The 16381-nt window shown below is 36.5% G+C and overlaps 1 protein-coding gene across 6 annotated transcripts in view; it reads left to right on the top strand.

Annotated features, from left to right (window-relative positions):
- LOC111513626 (inactive dipeptidyl peptidase 10) overlaps positions 1 to 16381 on the top strand; it is a 260347-nt gene that overhangs the window by 79690 nt on the left and 164276 nt on the right. The window contains exon 1 of one of the 6 annotated variants that reach the window (XM_074170727.1): positions 15278 to 16004. The exons of the other annotated variants lie outside the window; for them this stretch is intronic. Coding sequence (XP_074026828.1) covers positions 15906 to 16004 — 99 coding nt within the window. The 5' untranslated portion in view covers positions 15278 to 15905. Of the gene's footprint in view, positions 1 to 15277; positions 16005 to 16381 lie in introns of those variants that run through there. 6 annotated transcript variants of the gene reach the window in all.

Below are 16381 nucleotides of genomic sequence, written 5' to 3'. Positions count from 1 at the left end.
ATTTTGGTCGGTACTCAGATGTTGTTGTATTTACAGCAGGCTTGTCACAGACTATCGCCATTTCCTGGTCGCCTGCTCTCCAGGGAGCGACGGGGTGATGATAGATCTAGGTCTCTTTCTTGACTCCAACTCTGGTTTCCCTGGAGAAGAAATACCATTGAACCCGGCATCTAGGGAAGGGGAAAAAGCACCTACTAACTTCATATAGAAGGGTCGACAACTTGGTAATGATTTATCACCGACTGGCATCAGAATGCGTCCGATACAGGCTGGCCTTCACTAGCCGCGTTATCATTTAGTATATATGAATTAGTGGCGAAAGTAGCCGTTTCGAACTCAGTTTTTTCCCCACCGGTGTAACATTCTCGTCAATTATATCTGGGCTAACTGCGAAGTCCAGTTGAGAGTCGTAGCATGGTAGCCTTTTCCTCATTCCTCTACAGGTGGCACTGCATCCACTTTAGCCGTCGATGTGCTCACTTTGGGAGTTAAGGCTGAGCTATTTTGGTTCCCCGCAAAGAAGCCAGTTGAAGAGTTCATCTTTGTGGCATCCCTGGCTTTGGCCAGAAGTGTGACGTATTGAGGTTAACAACTCTTATGGCAAATTTGATCCTTGATTAACTTGGTGGTGCTTTCCATGTGAGCTATGAATAGACGACCTGGCGGAGTAGGCCGCCATGTGTTCCATAACCACCGCTTCCTCTCCAGGGATGCGAACCTGCAGCTCAGTGTGGTATTGCTTGGGTTGTGAACGTCTTTCATGCAATTTGACCTTTCCGTAGGTTGAAGCATTTTCCACAATGGATATAATGCTGACTGTCTCTTATTCCATAAGTCTGCTTATGTCTCAGCAGCGCACGCTGCGATCCACTTTTCTGTCCACACTTCTTACACTGATGTGGATCCAGTGTTGCCTGAGGGAGATTGTGTTAGCTGGGTTGAAACACAGTCACGGTTTTTTGATTGGCTAATACCACTCTCACTGTTTCCGGGTCGGAACCCGGTGTTTTTTGCTTCTCGAAGCTGCAAGGGAGCTCACCCCTCATCCATTTGTAGACAGTGGAATATTAGGTTCTCCTACTTTCTTCATCTTGCGTGCGAATCGTGAACTGCTTGGCTGAAACTGCAGTTTGAGGCAGTTTGAGGAGTGCCAGATGAGGGGCCATCCATAAAGTACGTCACACGAATTTTAGGACTTTTGAACCCCTCCCCCCGTCCTTGTCACAGGTTGTCACATTTTTATAACCCCCCCTCCTGATGTGACGTCACACATTTTTTAAAATTTATGTATGTATTTAAAAATAATCGAGAGAAAACAGCTATTTTCATTTTTTACTTATTTTTATTAAATAATAATCTAATAAAATCAATATAAAGTCCAACATTTCATAAAACCGAAAAAACAAACGACTAGTTAGAAAATAATGAACGATTAATTATAATAATTAAAGATAAAAAATTTAATTATCGAGTGTCCATGGACTTTGGATCCACTCTTTTATATCAGCTATTACTGGAAAATCAGGCACTTCATTTTCGTTCTGAATTTGAACGTCAGGAACATCCTTAGTGTCGACATCATTCTCTTCCATCCATAAAGCATCATCATCATTCATTAAACAGAGAATTTCTCGGGCACGTCTAGCCGCAATTCTTTGAGGACGAATTTTCGCTAGAGGTAACATTTCTTGTTTTTTATGTGATTGTTTGTGTTGATTAGCGGCTTTATATGAGGAAAAATATAAACTACATACGCTACACGATCTTTTAAATATGTATGACTCGACACTAGGGCAATAACTATCGTATGGAACTTGTTTCAGATAGGATGATGCTCGGAGATTTAATGACAATTGTAGTAATAACGATAGAAAAGCGAGCGAGCACTCGCCGACGACTTAAACCTATTTAAATCCTTACCATTCAAAATTCTCGTGAATTTGAGAATCTCACTTGTATTACAACGCCGCTCTAGAAGTTAAATGACGTTGCATGAGAGATTATCTCATAGCAAGAATGCTAACTTATTAATAAATATATATCAAGTTCGTAAATTTTTAAAATTTTCAATTCACATCCAAACTTTGCGTTTTAGTATTTTAAATTTTAACATGTGACGTCACAAAACTATTGACCCCCCATACCCTTGTCACACGATGTCACACTTCGGTGATACCCTCCCTCCCCATTAACGTGTGACGTACTTTATGGATGGCCCCTGATGACAGTACTACCAACTGTCGAAAGCGCTCGCAGATAATTAAGAAGATATAAAGCTTCAAATCCTTTTTGTAGAATTTAATATTGAAATACTCAAAATAAAGGAAAATTAGTTGCATCAATCAAATATATATATATATATATATATATATATATTATATATAATATATATATATATATATATATATATATATATATATATATGTTAACTCGAAGATTCTCACGGATAAAGTATGATGAGCTGTTTTCTCGGGTTTCGCTCCGTGTTCTGTGTATTTTCTCCCCATAAGGATTATTTTCACAACGTTTCGGCAAAGTCTCATTTGCCATCTTCTGGTGATGTCTGGTTTTTTCAACTAGACTGATTAATTCGAACTCTGTGTCTTAATTTATAGGGATGGATGTTTCCCTTTACCTGCGTTGCTGCCACTACCTGTGTTTGCTTGACTACCTGTTTTGTGAACATTAGGTCACACGGTATATCGAAAGCCAACACACACGAACAGGTACCTAAACGCAAATTCACACCACACACCCAAAACAAATTCACGCGGTGGCAAAAACACTCATTACACGTTCGAGGAGGCTGGCAGACAACGATCACAGACAACAAGAGTTGAACACCATCGAAACAACGCTACAAATGAATAACTACTCAGAAAGAAGTATAAAAGCGGCTGCCAAAACCACACGGAAACAACAAAAAACTCGAGATACACCGGTCATAACAACCACACTACCATATATTGCAGGAACAACAGATAAAATCAGCAGAATACTTCACCGACATAACATATCAACTTCGTTCGTACCAGAACGAACAATAAGGTCCATGCTTCGTAATCCCAAGGATCAGATACCACTGGAATCACAAGGAGTGTATGAAGTACCATGCCATGATTGTGACAGGACTTACATCGGCCAGACCAACAGACGAATCAACATTCGCAAAGATGAACACAAACTAGCAGTGAAGGGAAAAGTCACCACGTCTTCTCTCTTCCAACACGTACTTCAAACAGGACATAACATCAATTTCGACAACACAAAAATGCTAGCAAGCAACGAAAACTTTTACTCACGAACAATCAGAGAGGCAATCGAAATTGAAAAACGACCTAATAATATGAACAAGAGGGATGATGCGCAAAGATTACCATCAACATGGAGATCCGTTTTATCACTTCGCACAAGCAATCAGACGGCTCAACTCCAGAGGCAAAACTCGGTACATGACAATACAGGTACAATAACAGAGACAGGAGAGGCAGCTCAGGTAATAAGACCAAAACAGGTAGTCGAGCAAACACAGGTAGTGGCAGCAACGCAGGTAAAGGGAAACATCCATCCCTATAAATTAAGACACAGAGTTCGAATTAATCAGTCTAGTTGAAAAAAACCAGACATCACCAGAAGATGGCAAATGAGACTTTGCCGAAACGTTGTGAAAATAATCCTTATGGGGAGAAAATACACAGAACACGGAGCGAAACCCGAGAAAACAGCTCATCATATATATATATATATATATATATATTATATATATATATACTTATAAAATTTTCTAACCCTGGTAATATATACTTGCCTTCGTTGATGGTAACATGTCAAATTATTCATAACGTATTATTACTCTTCATGAAAGTCTTAAAAAACAGCGGATTATTTTCATGATTGATTCCACCCACGTTGAGATTTTTGAGAAGTTGAATAGTGCGAATGTTCCGGCTTTTCGTTCTATTGATAAAATCATACAAATGTTCCGTGGGTCATTCATTTTATCGTCCATAATCTTCGCCAAATCAGTAAAGGGAAAATTCACCCCAGTGCCAATGTGTGGAAATGGGGTCAAGTGGAATTCAAGTACAGAAATGAAGTTGAGAATTATGCCGCCTTTTATCGTTCCTCTTCATAGCTGCCAAGTCGTTAGGAGCTTTTCACAACGTATTTTGCATCTAATTAGAATATATTCACTAACGGTTGGGCGCATTTCATTTCATTCTACAGATAGCATCGGATTCTTTCAGTGATACGGAAGTAATGTTATTTTCAACAACGGTGTGTTTCATACCAACTAGAAAAAGAGATTTAAGCGAGATGATATTGTTTGAGTTCTCATTTCGTCAAAAAAAATTCCCATGAATCATTGAAAAATAAATTTATTAACAAACCCTGAAGCACATAGTGTTCACTCTGATGTTATTTAATAAAATAAGAACATAAGTGATATTAGTGTGAACTACGAATCTTATTTTTAGTTCAGACAAAATTGTAATCAATTGTGTTACATATGTATAATAAGTGTATAACTAATCGCTGTCTGTTTGTCTGTTCGATTGTACGCACTAATCTCAAAAATGGCTCAACCGATCAGTGGCGTAGCTAGGGCCCTGCGGCAAATAAAAAAATGGGACCCCACTGCTATCAAAACTGGTAAGGTTTCATGAAGTAAAATCATTAAATATTCAAATACTTTAAAAATGCTAAGCTACTTTATCATCAGCTCTTTTTCACGCACTGCAGGACAGGTAATGAAAATATCAAACACTAACAACATAAATTACAATTATTTTAATAATTGGAGTAGGTATTGCCAATAAAACGAAATAGAAAAGATTCAAGGGTTTTATTATTATTATTATATAAAGATCGGACCTATCAACTGACTAAATAGCTTTTATAATCACAATCTTCTTCTAGCTTCAGTGTTCGCAAAAGTATGAATAACTTCGGTTAACTTGATGAGGTTTTGTTCTCAATTGCTATTAGCAATAAATGTCGGATTCGAGTTTGGTCCATACTATTTCTTAAATAATATTTTATTATTTTCAATTTGCTGACTGACCTTTCAGCTGCTGCAGAAGTGACAGGAATTGTAAAGGATAATAACATTGCTGTAAATACTTTCGTTAGATCGCATTCTAGCACTCCAAATTTACTCATTATTTCCTTACATAATTGGTGAACAGTCCATGCTTGAGTTGATTGAGGTACAAGTAGGTGGTAAATATTGACAAATTGAAGTGAAAAGCTAGGGCCTATTATATCTGAATATTTTCTTTGGAATTCGTCACACTTTTGTGATAAAGTTGCTTCATCAACATGTAATAAAAATGTTGGTGTTAGAAAATTGAATATTTGACAAACTGCACTCATACCAGTAAATCGTGTATTCAATTGAGCTATTGTATTAAGTAACTGAGTTGCCATGATTAAAGTCGTGTTGCCATCTGTCATATTTATTTTGAAAATGGTGGAAATTTTGAAAATGGAAGAAATTCTCAAAAGTTGAGTTCGATTGAGATTTTCTAGTAAGGTCGAGGGCCCCTAAGCTGAGGGCCCCGGGACACTGCCCCGCCTAGCCCCTTAGTAGCTACGCTACTGCAACCGATTCAGGTGCGGTTTTCACTGATCGATCGATTGATTAAGTATTTATTGTTCGATTAAGTTCTATTGGTGATGAATAAAAATGTTATGTCAATTTAAAAAATACTATCAAAATACTGTTCAGTTGATTCAAGTGAGGTTTTACATAACTATACTTATAGTTTGTGGAACGATTTTATGAATCAAGATTGGCAAATGCCTGAGAACTTTTTGTAGTTAGAGAATCTAAGAAAACCTAGAAATTGTAGTCCACGCGGGCAACAACTTCACAATATATATTGAAATATTTGGTGGATCATGTACGAACGATTTTTTTTATTTCAACTGTGGAGGTTCATAATTCAGTTGAATTTCCATAGAAGTTTGAATAAAATCCGAATGAATGTGTTCCTCTTCATTTATCGAAATACTTTGCTCATTTGAACACTATTGAAAATGTTCTGCTTCTTAAAAGCTCGGAAGTGTTCAAGTGACTTGGCACATTTGATTCCACCAAGAGCGGTACATATCAGAAATACGCGACGGACTGTGGCTGCTCATTATTTTGAGGTTCAACTCAGTACACCTTAAACTTCACTGTTTGAAAACTTTTTCATTTGGAGAACGGCATTTATGTTGTCACAAGCCAGCAGTGGCATTTAATGGTCTTCAAATTATGTCAGAACATATTATGTGAGAACATTTTTCCAAATACATTCAATCTCCAGCGATTCAAATCCAATATGAATCACTACTTCCACACAGGCACCGCTCTAAGAGCACCCCAAGGATTTTCTGTAGTGCTTGTGTTTTGTTCTTAAAAAAAAGTCATTATTTTTATAACCTCAATCATCATTTCGCGCTCCATTACAACTGTCATAATTGAAAAAATTATGGGAGGAGACAAACTCAACAAATCAAAAATAATGAAAATCGGTCCATATATTTTTGAGCACACTTTGTTATCTCTCCTTTTTCTTATGAATATTTTTGGCAGATCCGCCTTGGCTCTGGGAGCTAGCCAGATTCAGTTCTTTTAGCGACAACGCATTTCTTTTATCTTTACGGCGGCCCGCTGAGGATGTGACGCCTATTCACTTTGTTAGGAATTGTATAAGGCGTCATTCATGGTGAGCTCGGCCCCTGTTAGCTGTAAATATCCGTATTCGCAGGCTGACCATCTAGTTCCTTCTCGAACACATTTTTGAGACACAAGAGAAAGGTTTCGAGCTCGGGAGGGATGGCCATGGACGACATATTGGTGGAGATGTTTGTAGCAAATTTAGGTCGGTACTCAGATGTTATTGTACTTACAGCAGGCTTGTCAGAGACTATCGCAATTTCTTGGTTGCCTGCTCCCCAGGGAGCGACGTGGTGATGACAGATCAAGGTCTCTTGATTCCGACTCTGGTTTCCCTGGAGAAGAAACACCATCGGAACCAGCATCCAGAGAAGGGGGCAAAGCACCTACTACCTCCAGCGGGGGCTGGCATCAAAACTCGTTCGATACAGGCAGGCCATCACTAGCCGCGTTATCATCTAGTATATAAGAAGTAGTGGCGAAAGTAGCCGTTTCGAAATCAGTTTCTTCCCCACCCGGTGTGACATTCTTGTCGATTATATGTGGGCTAGCTGCGAAGTCCAGTTGAGAATCTTAGCCTGATAGCTTTTTCCTCCTTCCTCTACATGCAGCACTGCATCCACTTAAACCATTGATGTGCTGGCTTTGTGAGTTGAGGCTGAGCTATTTTGGTTCCCCGCAAAGGAGCCAGTGGAAGAGTTCATCTTTGTGGCATCTCTGGCTTCGGCCAGAAGCGTGGCGTATTGAGGTTAACAACTCTTATGGCAAATTTGATCTTTGATTAACTTGGTGGCGCTTTCTATGTGAGCTATAAATGGACGGCCTGGCGGAGTAGAGGCCTCAATGCCGCCAGGCGTTTCATAACCGCCGCTTTCGGTCCAGGGATGCGAACCTCCAGCTCATTTTGGTATTGCTCAGAGTGTGCAATTCTTTCATGCATTCTGGCCCTCCCGTACGTTTTGTAGTATTTTCCACAGTGGATACAATGCTGACTGTCTCTTACTCCACAAGTCTGCTTATGTCGCAATAGCGCATACTGTGATCCACTTTTCTGTCCACACTTCTTACACTGGTGTGGATCCAGTGTTGCATGAGGGGGATCCTGTTGGCTGGGTTGAAACACAGTCACAGTTTTTCGATTGGCTGATCCCACTCTTAGTATTTCCGGGTCAGAACCCGGTGTTTTTTGCTTTCCGGAGCTGCAAGGGAGCTTACCCCTAGTGCTGACCCGGCTGAATGTTTGCTGGTCGGGGCTAGTAGTATAAGAAGACTTCGATTTTCATCCATTTGAAGACAGTAGAATCTTAGGTTCTCCTCCTATCTTCATCTTGCGTGCGAATCTAACGTTGGAAGCGACTTGGAAACTCGTGGACTGCTTGGCTGAAACTCAAGTGAGATGAGGGATGAGTAATCAGTAAGGAGATCACCCCCAGTCAATAACCAAGCAGCTAACAGGTAGAAGAGCGACGAATTTCGAAACATTCCGGAAATTCAGATTTCAACACTTCGGCCTGTACTGGGGATTTCATCATAAAAGTTTCGATCAGACACTAGGCAAATAAATATTTTGTAGGTTATTTGATGTCTAAAATCTCAAATTACTGCATTTCAGGAATGAATAAACGCTCACCGTCAATGCAGTCGATACACTACACCACTATGATCACAATGGTACAGACCGCAAATTTTTAAAACGTATTGAAACTTATAATTTTGGATTATGCGGGGACGATCTTCAAAACCAGGCCGCTTGAGTTTCTACGCGTTGACATTGAAAGAGTCGTAGTTACGACCGCACCAGGTGATCTGGGGGGCCGTTTACCCACGCTTGCTTGAATTTCTTCACGTTGATATTTAAAGTACTGAGCAGAAATATCACATCGCGTCATCACCCGCTGGGGCCTTCTCAATGCTTCGTTTCAAAGGAGTCCTCTTGAGGCTCCAGAATACGGAACAATCGTACAACATAGTTGATTTCATTATTCTTAGGAAATACGCAACTTCCTGTCAACACTGAGGTTGAAGTTCCATGCAATGAGCTGGAGCGGAGACAAGCTCAACCAGTCAAAAATAAGGAAAATCGGTCCATCTATTTTTGAGTTGTGAATGGTGTAACTAACAACACTTTGTTTTATAAACGCTGTCTGTTCAATAAACAAGGCGAATTTTCACTTCTCTATCAAAAAATATTAATTTATTCATCAATTTATATTTTATCTCCTTCAAAGGACTCTCTCTTAGATATAATACACTTGTGCCAGAAATTATTTCAATCCTCGAAGCAGTTCAGACATACACTTTTTGGTTGTCCTTGAGTTCTGTCAGCATTTCGGTTTTTACCTCCTCAATCGTCGCAAAACGCCGTCCTTTTATGGGTCTCTTCAATCTTGAAAATAGGAAAAAGTCGCAGGGGCCAAATCTGGTGAATACGGTGGCTCAGGCATTAATACGGTGTTGTTTTTGTCCAGAAAATTACGAGTAAGCAATGACGAGTGGGCAGGTGCATTATTGTAATTCAGAAGCCATTAATTGTTTTCCGGGCTTTTTATTCGTATTGCTTCTCGCAAGGGCGCATAACTTCGAAACAATACTCCTCCTATGGCCATGTGACCATGTGACAAGAACTCCTGTTGTATTACGCCCCGGTAATCGAAGAAAACAGTGGGCAAAACCTTGACATTTCATCAAACTTGGCGTGCTTTCATTGGTCTTGGCTCTCCTGGGCTGTTCCATTGAGACGATTGGACTTTGGTTTCGATGTCATAACCATATATCCACGATTCGTTACCAGTTATAACCCTTTCAAGCAAATCTGAATCACCGTTGACGTCATTAAACAATTCCTGAGCGATGCTCATGCGACGGTTTTTTTTGGTCAAAATTCAGCAATTTAGGAACGAAATTCGCTGCCACACGTTCCATCACGGAAAATTTCGAAAAAATTGCATGGCATGAGCCTAATCGACATGCCGACATCCTCAACAACTTCTCTAATACTGATTCGATGATTCTCCATAAAAAAAAACTCCTCACTTTCTCAACATTTTCATCGATTATTGATATGTGGAGCATTCAGGGCAAACGTTGTCATCCACATCTTCTCAACTTCACTCTTTACACAAAATTTAATGCAAATTTTTGATCATTTTTTTTTTCAATTGCAGAAATTCGACAAACACGCACAACACTTCTAACTTTTATGCCTCTCACCAACAAACTGAACATGCTAAGTAGCTGAAACAGTAAACATATAATAGGGGAGCCCACGATGCAAAATGGAGATTTACTCGAGCATCATACAGACAAGTTAGGTTGCAAAGCTTTGATGATAAGAAAAAAAATGTTATATAATATATACCTTTTCATCGGTGGTGGAAGCGGCTATAGATTTTTGAATATGTAAAAAAATACTGTTGCATGGACATACTCGAGCGCGTCAGATATTGATAGTATCAATGTCCTACGTGTTTTTAATAATGTTCGTATGTTAATCTGATCATTTGCATGATGCTGGGGGTTGTACGTGAGGGTTGAAAGTGAAAAGAAAAAAAATTAATCGAGCGCGTCAGATTTTCTGAGGGGGTGTTAAGTGCAACAATAAAAAGCTCTCATTGAATAATCTGACGATTTCAATCTGACTCAAACTCGCAGCTATTGTCGTAACTCAGTTCTCACTTGGCTATTAACGAGAGGATTTTTATTTGCTGTTTCACCCATTCATTCATTCATCCAAAATAATGAAAGAACTCATTTGAAACTTAATTAAATATTTATTGTGAAGAAACAGAAAAAATAAACTCACACTCAAATGTAAATAAAAATAATACATTAAAACAATCAAAAACTTACATTATACTGCCACCCAGCAGGATCGAAGAGAAGGAGATGTGCTGCATTGCTGACGATTAATCGATACTCAAATGAATACTGACTGTTGTCTGTTAACTGTTAATGATCTTGACCTCCTCAATTTTTATAAAGAATTATAAGCTGACATCCCGACTTTGATCCGGTCACTGTACTAAAGTAAAATGCTCAATATGCAATCTGTGCCAAGTTTGCGTATTTGGAGATTGTTTTATATTCCATATCCTGTGATCTGATCAATTTCGATGTCTATGAACTTGAAATATTAAAAGATGGAATTCTGAATACTGAGTGTTCTTGTGTTAAAATATTGAAGTGAGGTTGGAATATCTTTCAATTCATATATTTACTTGAATGAATCTGAATTATTTCATGATTATTTTCTATATTTGACAATATTATTGAAATGTGCAAAAAAATTCACCATTTTGAAATACTCAAGCGCGTCAGATTAAGATATATATCGTTCATCTTTATGTTCTAGACGTGTTGTCTCGTAATCTAACGATTATCTAGAGGGATTCGCCTAATCTGACAAAAAAATATTTTTTTCCTATTTTTGAATCGTTGAATTTAATTAATTGAAAAGCTCAGGAAATAGCATGCAAATAAATGAGTGTATGTTTTTGAGTAGAATACTTGTATTTATAAGAAGATAATTTTTTCAAATGTTAAAAAAAATTGATTTTCCATAATCAATTGATTAGTTGACCATCATCTTCATCTTCATCACGAACGAGTCTCTGTGATCAGCTGTGATGGCGTCCTGGCAACAGAATTCAGAGTGGGGACGGACTGAGAAAGTAATACATAGAGAAAAAGTGAAAAAGGAATAGAAACTCGGAGAGGGAAATATAGGTATCACACAGCTGCACGCATTAAACTTTATCGACAAATTTTTGTTATTTCGGCTTGCGGAAATCGTCAGATTATATATTTTTCGTTATCCTCGTATTATTTCCTTCAAAATGAATAAAAAAACCAGCTACGCTCAAGAATGTCGACACGACAACTTTGCTGCCCTCCCATTTATTTACGTCACTCTCAAATTGTCAGATTACTGGAATATACACATTTTAGCATGTGATCAACTCACCCTACCTTAATCTGACGGGCTCGAGAATTTCTGATGATCATTTTTTTCACTAATGTGATCCTTTATCCTTCACGGGCGGCCTTATATATGGGGCTCATATCTGGTGGAGGAACTCAACCGGGTACAAGGTATCCCCCTGTATATTAATCTGCCGCGCTTCAGTAAATCCCGAAATCCCATCTTGGGCTTCCCTATTAACATGTTCGAGACGAGTGTACCGACATAAAAAAATCAAAAACTCGCTAATCGATTTTACGTAGCCCGCGAAATTTGAACATTCACCTTATTTTTTGAAGAGGCCACGTATATTGTTGTTTCACTATGCATGGTGTTTCTTAACGAAATGCTTATCTATGAGGGAGTTATTTTTGAGTAATTATAAAAAACTTCACATGAACATATTTCTTATAGGTTGCAACTTTTGAACTACAGAGTGCTGAAGTTTAAAGATTCTTTTTCGTAGTAACTTCGCTATGACTCTGAATATTTTTATGGGACGTTATATGTATCTTCTATGCATACATTTTTTTTCATTCTGACGATTGGCGTTTGTGCAAAATTCGTACTGAATCCGTTTAAAGGAGAAAGTGATACGTCACTCCTTCTTTATCATACTTACTAGAATGATGTTGAATTTTTTAACAATTTTTCCACGGAATATTTTTACCTAAGCTTCATCGTTACTGTATGACATTGATGGATTCTAGCTTCATTTTGATCTATCGTGTTAAAACAACTTATATTTTTTCCTGATCGAAAATCTCATTCAAGGAGAAAAGTAATAATCGAAAACAACCGAAGTCTGACAATTAGAAAAAGTATAGAACATTAATAAATGTGAGATGCTATCCATTGTTCGGACCCACTTAATTATTTAATTGATAACGCTTATTCCGAAAGAAATATTTTTGTCTGAAGTTCACGAAAAACATGTACCTTAATTATACCACATCAAGTATTATTTGAACTATTCGAAATTTCATCATGCTTCTTTTTTAATGGAACTTCGTATTGGGTTGTTTCAAAAGCTTTGCCCGCTTTAATGTCATGTGTTTTTGTAACTCCATATCTCAATGAATATTTATTCCACTGTGTCGTGGCATATACTGATCGATAAAGAATTTGGTTCTCTATGCATTGACACTGTTGATTATTTTCCCAAATTTTAAATTTTTGACTCTTTTCAGCTCATTACTATATGATGTCGTTATTTTTGTCAATTTTTCTTTACAAATTTGAATTAAACCAAAGCGCTGACGAAACAGCCTCAAAAATTAATTGTATGTATAGGAAATGTCAGAAAATTCGAGAACTGAATACATCACGATCAGAACAAGACAGTTGTTGAACAAGACAGTTCAGGACAGTGGTTGGACATCGATGAACCACCCAAACACTTCCCAAAGGTGAGCACCCAATAAAAATAGACCATGGTTATTGTATGATGGTCAGTAATTTATTATTTGTGAGGTAATTGACAAAATGCCCCACGACAACTCCTTCAGAGTATCATTCCTCGAACTAGGCTGAAGCGGACAACAAACAGCAGATTTGTCATCGTGCCATCTGCCTGTGAACGAGGTAACCAACCGCATATTCAGAATTTGTCCAGTTCATATATATATATATATATATATATATATATAATATATATATATATATATATATATATATATATATACATTCCGGAAATTCAGACTTTAACACTCCGGCCTGTACCGCCGGAAGGGAAGGGAATAAACATACTCGAAAGTATTTATATATATATATATATATATATATATATATATATATATATATTCGGGATACAAACAGAAAAAAATCCACTACAGTATCCTCATAATTAAATTAATATTAAATTAGGGTAATATCTATATACTACACATGTACACAATGTCTAAAGTAAGGGATAAATTAAAATCAAATACAATAACAATAAAAACTGATTAATAGTTATTGACGAAATGTGTTAATTATAATTTATGAAAATAATCTTTCGATATTTTTTTGGCAGTAAGCAAAGAAGTATTAAAAATATCGAAGTAGTTTGCGAGAGAATTACCCCATTTAACGCATCGACATAGAGGAGAGTTCTGCAAACAGTGTGTTCTCTTGAAAGGTAAATTAAATAATTCATGTGCTCTCTTTGTTCTATTTGGAACATTTAAGTAAATGATTGATAATAACGATGGACAATTTATTTTGTTTGTTATTATTTTTTGTAAAAATAAAATATCTGATATGTTACGCCTATGTTCCAACGATACTAACTGGAGGTCTCGTCTAATTCGCAAAGTATCACTGTTTTCAGTAATTCGAATACCTTGTTTGTAAGCAACGAGTTTTAAAAATCGATCCTGAATACGTTCTAATCGATCGATGTATATATTATTATTTTGGACAAAAAAATCTTCAGAAAATCAATCAGTTTGTTCCGAAATACCTATTTCATTTCGATGTTTTTTGGTTTGATATTATTGAACATTGAGGTTTTGTTACAATACAGTATAATTTTTAGTAATTTTTGGTGTTAACAACAAATAAAGATAACTTTGCACCAAAAACTTAAAAAAAATTATTTTACTCCTCAAAAAAATTGACAATGGTTCACACCATAGTTGTGTAATTCGTAATATAACAGGCTTTTAAAATGAACCTTCGTATTCAGAATGCTGTCTATTCATAGTTTTAGCAAATTTTTATTTTCGTAGTCCTCATTTAAAATAATGGGTTAAATAATAAAGCTTCGCTTGGATGGCCATGACTTCAAAACTAGATGTATTTTTCAATGCTGAACAAATTTTTTAAATAACATTTCTCGAGATTTTCCAAAATAAGAGTACTTCACTTCTGTCTCAAAATCATATATCTGAAGGCTCCTCGTATATTACATGTGTTTTACTGCATTTTGTTGGTGTATGTTCAGCTTCAGCTGATGCACAAACTTTTATTAGGAATAACATTTTGTCAAAAATCCTTAATAAATAAGTGTCTCATGAGGTGCATACTTTGGGGATGACACTGTATATACCGTCAAAGATGCCAAAACAATTCATTTTCGTCCTAGCTTGATGAAAGTTGACATATGAAATTGCAGAAGAAATAACCTTCTCAAATACACTTTCAAAATTTGGTTGCAAAATGTTGAAGAAAATGAGAATTTGGTTAACGGTCAACATCATTTTCAATATAAATCAATGCTAAAAGCATTTCTTGTCTTTTGAATATTTTCTCGTGTTTTGAAAAATTTAATGATTACAGTATATGTTTGAGGTGAACGCCGCGAAACAACTATAAGCAAAATAAAATTTTTCATTTCGATTCATTTTTTATAAAATAAGGAAATATCAGAAAGATAACCATACAACGCATCGAGTTAGAACATTTCCCAACATTTCCGTAATACATTGTATACATTTATATCAATTCACTGAAAAGCGTAATTTTTCCAATTTTCTAATTTACGATCGCGATTGGTATAACAACCCTTTAAATACTCATCAGTTGATGGACCGATGATGAGGTTGTCTGTCACTCGCCGAAATCAATATCGCAGCTTCCAGTGAAAACCAGCAGAGGCGCTGGACGCATATCTTTCAGGGAGGATGTAGAGAGTGACTTTAGATCCAACGTTTAACCTTGTATCTCCGCTCGTGGCGTAGAAACCACATCTAACCCTCATAATATGTCAATAAAACATCGAAGTGTTGAAAAATAATAACTAAAAACTAAAATGAACCTAAACAAACGAAGAGATAAACTGAATTCTAAACTGAAATAAACCGAATCCTAACTGAAAGATGAAATCTAACGAATTAAATTGATGTTCACATATCACCTCAGCAGCCAACATATTGTTACAACATTATCAACAAAATAGTTCTAAAGGAGAGTACCTAAGTATTTTTGATACAGTTATTCGTCAGATATATTATCATAGTTATTTTTAAATGATCTAGTATGATATTGTTGATGTTATTTATTATAAACGTGGCTGTTAGATATACCTATGCTCAATTAGTAGATAAATGGATGTCTATTTGTATTTTTGGGGCCAAAATATCAAATGAAACTGATTGTTTACTCACATCTAGTATAATACAATATATTGTCTTATCTAGTATTCTCAACTTCTGAGAGAAACATACCGAACTCTTTCTATATTGTATGTTAGATTGTATGTGTTCAATAACAATTGTCTTTTAACTAAATGATTTAACTGAATATCTATAACTCGTAGTTTTTCTGTGAAACGTTTTGTGAAAGTGCGCTGTTATGGCAAGTTCGACATCTCCAGTAAAAATCGTGGTACCAACTGTCACCACTGTTCAACCTGGGGGAGAAATGGATGCTTTACTATTGGGAAGAACTCGGGTAAGTATCAGATGAGTTTCCACATGGTACTGATGGAAAGCCAGAAAATAATAAAATAATTAGAAAACAAAAAATTTGAAAAAAAATAATAAAATAATGAAATTTTTTTTTAATCGAACGTATTTATTTAATATACTGCAATAAATGAAATGAATTCCACTCATGAGAAAGAATTAATAGTAGTAAAAATAAATTATACTCATCTACTCACATTGACTATAATTTAATATTAAACGTGTACTCAATGTGTAGTTTTGCTGAAAGCATGTCGCACTATATTTACCTATAATTTATGATTAGATTTGAACTTGATCAAAATTTATTTGATTTTTTCAGTGCATTACCTTATAGTACGCTTCAATAAAATCTTGTTTTTG

The sequence above is a fragment of the Leptinotarsa decemlineata genome, unplaced genomic scaffold, assembly GCF_025532065.1.
Source record: "Leptinotarsa decemlineata unplaced genomic scaffold, Ldec_3_MD MMD2_P_RNA_scaffold_9, whole genome shotgun sequence".
Classification (NCBI taxonomy): domain Eukaryota; kingdom Metazoa; phylum Arthropoda; class Insecta; order Coleoptera; family Chrysomelidae; genus Leptinotarsa; species Leptinotarsa decemlineata.
This window is presented reverse-complemented; position numbering and strand designations above follow the sequence as displayed.